The sequence below is a fragment of the Suncus etruscus genome, chromosome 17 (assembly GCF_024139225.1).
Source record: "Suncus etruscus isolate mSunEtr1 chromosome 17, mSunEtr1.pri.cur, whole genome shotgun sequence".
Taxonomy (NCBI): domain Eukaryota; kingdom Metazoa; phylum Chordata; class Mammalia; order Eulipotyphla; family Soricidae; genus Suncus; species Suncus etruscus.
Window position 1 is genome coordinate 35,797,614 of NC_064864.1, and position 7,305 is coordinate 35,804,918.

At 37.7% G+C, this 7,305-nt stretch overlaps 1 protein-coding gene across 1 annotated transcript; it reads right to left on the minus strand.

Moving 5' to 3' along the window:
* Positions 1 to 3,925: 3,925 nt before the first annotated feature.
* Positions 3,926 to 4,384, minus strand: LOC125994834 (zinc finger CCHC domain-containing protein 17-like). Its single transcript, XM_049764361.1, has one exon. It carries the CDS (start codon positions 4,382 to 4,384, stop codon positions 3,926 to 3,928), a length of 459 nt encoding a protein of 152 aa, XP_049620318.1.
* Between the last annotated feature and the right edge of the window lie 2,921 nt (positions 4,385 to 7,305).

The window sequence follows — 7,305 nt, forward strand, 5'->3', positions numbered from 1 at the left end:
ACGAGAGGCATTGCTTTCCCCAATTTTAAACTGTATTACAAAGCAATAATTATCAAAACAGCATGGTATTGGAATAAAGACAGACCCTCAGATCAGTGGAATAGGCTTCAGTACTCAGAGAATGTTCCCCAGACAAACAATCACCTAGTTTTTGATAAAAGAGAAAGAAATCCTAAATGGGGCAAGGAAAGCCTCTTCAACAAGTGGTTTTGTGACAACTGGTTAGCCACTTGCAAAAAAAGCAAACTCAGACCCCCGCTAACACCATGTATGAAGGTAAAATCCAAATGGATTAAAGACCTTGATATCATACCTGAACCATAAGGTATATAGAACAACATGTAGGTAACATACTTCATGACATTGAGGCTAAAGGCATCTTTAAGGAGGAAAAAGCACTCTCCAAGCAAGTGAAAGCAGAGATAGACAGATGAGAATATATTAAGCTGAAAAGTTTCTGCACCTCTAAGGAAATATTGCCCAGGATATAAGAGTCGCCCACTGAGTTGGAGAAACTATCACCCAATACCCATCAGATAAGGGGCTAATATCCAAAATATACAAGGCACTGACAGAACTTTACAAGAAAAAATATCTAATCCCATCAAAAAATGGGGATAAGAAATGGACAGACACTTTGACAAAGAAGAAATACAAATGGCCAAAAGGCACATGAAAAAATGCTCCACATCAATAATCATCAGAGAGATGCAAATCAAAACAACTATGAGATACCATCTCATACTGTAGAGATTGGCACACATCAAAAAGAATGAGAACAAGCGGTGCTGGTGGGGATGTGGAGAGAAAGGAAGACTTATTCACTGCTGGTGGGAATGCTGTCCAGTCCAATCTTTATGGAAAGTGATATGGAGATTCCTCCAAAACATGAAAATTGAGGTCCATATGATCCAGCTATACCACTCCTAGGGATATACCTTAGGAACACAAAAATACAATACAAAAATCCCTTCCTCACACCTATATTCATTGCAGCATTATTTAAATAGCCAGACTCTGGAAACAACCAAGATGCCCTTCAACAGATGAATGGCTAAAGAAACTGTGGTACATATACACAATGGAATATTATGCAGCCATATGAGAGATGAAGTCATGAAATTTTGCTATACATGAAATGTAGATGAAATGTAGATGAATGTACATGGAATCTACTATGCTGAGTGTAATAAGGCACAGGGAGAGAGATAGATGCAGAATAGACTCACTCATCTATGAGTTTTAAGAAAAACAAAATACCTTTTTACAATAATTCTCAGAAACAAAAGAGAGGAGGGCTGGAAGGTCCAGCTCATGACATGTAGCTCACCACAAAAGAGTGATGAGTGCAGTTAGAGAAATAACTATGTTGAGAACTATCTTAACAATGTGAATGAATGATGGAAGTAGAAAGTCTGTCTAGAATACAGGTGGGGGTGGGGTGGGGAGGAGGGAAATTTGGCACATTGGTGATGGAAATGTTGCACTGGTAAAGGGGATGTTCTTTCCTTGACTGAAACCCAACTACAGTCTTTGTAATCAAGGTGTTTAAATAGAGATATTAATAACAAATATATGCACCTTAAGTTTTAAGTCTCTAGATCTCTTTAAGGAGCCTTAACTTTTTTAATTATTTTGCTACACTAATCTATTTCAAATGTTGCATTAAAAGGAAAATAACTGTCTTATTTGAGGCAAATCTAAAATTGATCTTGTGTCATTATTTGTAATATATTGCCAGACATTGTTGGAAGACTGTGACTAGAAATACTGGTTAGAAATTGGTGGTTATTGAAATTTTGACTGAAATATTTTCCCAGCATCAAAAATTGCTTGGCACATGTGCCTGTTAGTGATATATTTAGGAAAAAATAAATTGTAAAACTTTTGAAATTCCTTGACTATTCTAGACACATTCATCATCATGCCTCCAATATCTTTTCTTGGGATGCTTATTAGAGTCCAAATGCTAAGATGAGCTAATTTCATTAGATGGGTATTTTTGCTCTCCTCTTCAAATACATAGACAGGTTACTATGTAACCTGGAATCATTTAGTATTATTTCACATAGAGGCTTATATTAAAATATACCAAATAAAAATTTGTGCCCCCTTTTTAAATATAACCTAAGTAAATGGAGACAGATTTCAAACAGTGACTGAATTTAGCTTAGGTTTTTCTAAAAACCTCAAACTGTGAGTTGTTCTTTTTTCTTTCCCTGAAAATTTCCCCTTTGATTCAGAATCATTCCTATTTATATCTGCTTCAAGTTTAGGACTCTGTGTGAGATACTCAGTTTTAGTGGGAATTTTCCCAGTTTGCTGACTAAAAAAATGCCAGAGAGCTTTTGCTCAGATAAATCAATGAGGTTAAGATTGGGAGAAAAAAAAATTGGGGGGCCACATCCTGTGACGCTCAAAGGTTACTACTGGTATGGGCTTAGAAATCACTCCTGGCTCAGGGGACCGTATGGGACGCTGAAGAATCAAACCTCAGTCCATCCTAGTTCAGTGCATGCAAAGCAAATCCCCTACCACTGCACCACTACTCCAGCCCCCCAAATAAATTTTTTTTGGTTTTTGGGTCACACCCGGCAGCGCTCAGGGGTACTACTCCTGGCTCTCTGTTCAGAAATCACTCCTGGCAGGCTTGGGGGACCATATGGGGTGCTGGGATTCGAACCACTGACCTTCTCTATGCAAGGCAAATGCTTTACCTCCATACTATCTCTCCGGCCCACCAAATAAATATTTTGTAAGAAAAAAATTTATCTTTCTACTGTCCCACAGAAGAGGCATAAAAAAGTCATTGTGGTAATAATGTAATCATTTCTTATGATAGCAAGACAGAAAATGAATAATTTATGTTTCAAGAGAATTTATCTTTGGGTAAATTTTTTGTAAACAAGTGACTCAAGCCTTGAAAATACAATTTACTAAACATGACTTAATAAAACATTAAAAATTAACATAGTATTTTTTTTGGCTTGCACTAAGTCACACAAAACTCAGTCATTGCAGTCAATGATTTTCTGACTGTGACAATGATTACCATTTCTAGCACATAATCATATTTACGAGAATGGGAAAAGTGAGCCCCACTTCCCTTATACTGCCATTCTACTTCTGCCACCAGATGCAGTGGATATCATCCAATAATCAGTACAGGGAAGATCAATAGGGGGGTCAGTCTGCACCCAACTATAGCCAGACTCATAACAGTAGTACCATCTGTGATTCTAGCCTAAATGCTCTTCATCCCTTCCAGGAATCTAGCTCTGGCAGTGGCAGTGGCAGGACCTTCTGCTAAATGAAGTTGAATGAGTGAGTGAGTGAGTGAGTGAGTGAGTGAGTGAGTGAGTGAGTGAGTGAGTGAGTGAGTGAGTGAGTGAGCTGCATGTGCTCTCTTGCAAAAGGACCAAAAAAGATAAAGAAACAATTCATGTAAGCAGATGCTTTTGACATCTAACTTCCAAACCTGTCAGCTGCAAGAGGGGAAGTTTTCCATGGGAAATAAGTCAATGAAATGGGAGGCATTTCTTCAGTATCAAGACTTTTAAGGCATAAGGCTCCTGTCCCTTCTTCAACCACCCCCGCTTTTTCTACTCTAATTCCTTCTCCTCCTCCTCCTCCTCCTCCTTTTTTATTTATTTATTTATTTTATTTTTGGTTTTGGTTTTGGTTTTGGTTTTTGGGCCACAACCATTGATGCTCAGGAGTTACTCCTGTATATGTGCACAGAAATTGTTCCTGGGTTGGGGGACCCCAGGGATTTAACAGAGGTCAGTCACGTGCAAGGCAAACGTCCTACCACTGTGCTATTACTATAGCAGTACCTTATGCTTCTATTGTTTCTTCTTTTTTATCTTCTGTGCTGCTTTGCTGACTTTTGATGTGTAAGCTGGTCCTTTTGCCTGTATCGCTTTCAAGAGTTTGGGCTGTCAAAATCAGATGATTTTTCTGTCTGTCTCTTTTTCTTCTTTTCCTTCATTCTCTTCCTAGAATTCATTGTAGGGTCAGGTTTTTCAAACTCTGACTTTGCCTTGCTCTTTTCCTCTTCATAGGGTATCACATAATATTTGCTTTCTCCTGGTTGCATAAAACAATCCTTTGCAAAGTGGCCTTTACAACCACACTTCTTGCAAGTAGTGTACAGGACAGCCTTGAGGGTGATCCGTGCTGTATAATCCTGGAAGGACCAGCTTCGCCTCTCTTTTTGCTCAATGATAACATTGTTGGAGTCAAAATCTTTTCCAAAATCTTGGTTGACAAGTTTCATGGAGAGACATACTTTTATTCTGTCATTTTTCATCTCTTGGATAATAAATTTCACCCGTATTTTATCTCCAACATTTACAATCTCAGAGGATTTAACCGCATACATGATGATATGTGAGTTTGATGGACTAGACCTTGCTTCAGAAAGCCTGGTATAAAGGATCCACAGTCTGTCACCAAAGCAACCTCTCCTTGGAAAGAAGAATAAAGAACAGGCAAGTTTTCTATGGTTTAGGTTTAGGGTCTTTCTGAATTCATCCTTAATCTTCTATGGTTCCTCCATTTCTCTTCTGCTAAAGCTAATCCAAGTGCCTCGGCTTTAGCTCATGGTCTCGGCACTATAGCGTTGTGTGAAACATCAAAACCATGAACATAGGGCCCGGAGATATAGCACAGTGGTGTTTGCCTTGCAAGCAGCCGATCCAGGACCAAAGGTGGTTGGTTCAAATCCCGGTGTCCCATATGGTCCCCCGTGCCTGCTAGGAGCTATTTCTGAACAGACAGCCAGGAGTAACCCCTGAGCACAGCCAGGTGTGGCCCAAAATCCAAAAACCAAAAAAAGAAAAAAAGAAAAAAACCATGAACATAGTATTATTTTTAAGCTCTTCCCAATTCTTTACTGTTTCATATTAGAATGTGATATTAAGTATTTGCACCATGTATATACACAAATAGTACGAGTCAGATTTTTTTTTTTTTTTGGTTTTTGGGCCACACCCGTTTGACGCTCAGGGGTTACTCCTGGCTATGTGCTCAGAAATTGCCCCTGGCTTGGGGGGACCATATGGGACGCCGGGGGATCGAACCGCGGTCCTTCCTTGGCTAGCGTTTGCAAGGCAGGCACCTTACCTCCAGCGCCACCTACCCGGCCCCACGAGTCAGATTTTTTAATGTGCCTTTTGGTTACCTTTATTTTTTATATTTTTAATCATTTTTATTGTAACCAATGTGAATTACAAGTTTTTCACATGATATTTAAGGTACACAGTAACAGTGAATCAGGGCTGTTCCCACCACCAGTGTTGTCCTTCCTCCACCCGTTCCCAGCATGCATCTGATACCTCTCTCCTTTGACCCCTGGACTGCTAGTGTAACAGGTCCCCTTTGTGTATAGCTTGTTGTAGACTGGGGTCTTGATTCTGTTGTCATTGATTTTGAGTTTGGTGTTTAGGTCTGATCATTTTTTATTTCCACTAAAATTTCAAGCAACTGTTTGCTCCTGGTATCATCCACATTTTTTCCCCTGAATTTATAAGGCAGAATAAGATGATTCAGAGTCTATGGTTCTGTTGGAAAACAAAACAAAAAAAAACAACCAGCAATGGCAAAAAACACAACAGCAACAACAACAACAACAACAACAAAACCCAACAAAACAACAATAATAAAAAGAAAAAAAGAAAGGGGAAAAAAAGAAAAATACAGGGGGACTAGTGTGACAAGGGTTTTAGTTTTTGTTTGGTGTTTTTTTCGTAGGCACAGTAAGTTTTGGGGATATTAGAAAGGGGATTGCTTTGGCCTAAGAGATTCAGAGTTTCTCCACTACTGAAGCAAGGCAGCCAGGAAACTTGATTTTTACCAGGAACTTTGTCACTAATGTATTAATGTTTCTATGTTAATTGCATTTTTTCAAGATGTATAATGTGTTTATACAATTTATATTTTGTGTTATAGATATTTATATCTACATAACCTCTATACAGTCAGCAGCCAAGATCTATCACAATGAAGAGTCAGAGATAAGAAATAAAGCTCACAATAAAGATCCATGAATCCTAAAGTTAATAACTTCTTCACATTTTAGAGGATGCCCTTATGTTGGCAGTCCCTGTATCCCAGGGAACATTTTATTTATTCTCTGGCTGATAAATTGAATCACCATTTTTGCCTCCTACAAAGGAAAATATGATAGTCATTTCAGGAAGGCTAAATGTCCCTCCTTTGTTCTGGAGGAGGTTTGCTTCCCATTAATACTCATTCATCTGTCTAAATAGTGGTACTGGCAAATTTCACATCTGCCTGCCCATTAGAAATAAGTTCAATACTGATGGTGCTTAAATAAAATGGTATTTTCTAATCCTTACACAATTTCCTCTCTGATGATCTCTTGATCAAAATTTGACCATAACACAATGGCATTTGCAGTCTTTAAAAAGAAGGAAGGTTTTTTATATTCATCTATTAAGCATTTGTTGACCCCATGAGCCAGGAATTTGTAAGATTGTCCATACTTTCTATATCTTTTCCTAAAAGTCTCTACAGGGAATGGAAAGTATTTTTAAAGATGCTAAAATTAGATTAACACTTTATTCAAAGGTGATTGCTTCAGAATATCTAGAGGAAAATGTCCCATTAGAGTGTCAGAGCAGGAATATGGCTAGTAAGGTATGAAACAATTTTGCAACATACTAAATGGTATACAATTGCAGGATAGCAAAAGAAAAACTACCATAAGCCTTTCTAAGTATTCTCTGTGGGGAGTAAATAAATGAATCCTCACAAGTAATTAGATGTTATTCCTTAATTTCCCCATCCATAAATGGTAATAAGTTCCACCTCAACAGAATCATTAAAATTAGACTTCTGAGAATAATACACAACCCAATCAATAACAAATATCCAGAACTAAAAGCTCATTTTCACAACACCTAATTTTATTGTTGATCTCACAATCAAAAAGCACTTAAACATCAATTCCACAATTAAATAATACTCTGTTTCTTCACTCATTCCAGGAAACTAGCCTTCATATTTTAACATTCATTGTCTTACTTTCAGTCTCATTTTAACATGACCATATTATCCATACATACTTATCTCAGGTAGGTCAAGAACAACAGTTATATGAAAAGGCCTACCGTGTACCTCATTGGTCAAAGTTATGTTACATGACCAAATCTAGCTGCAAAGAAATCCATATAAATTATTTATATACTACACATATTGGTCTCCAAAGTTAAATCAAGATCCTATTAAAAACAATGTTTAAACAATATTATTTAGCTTTTAAATTTACTACCAGTGTTT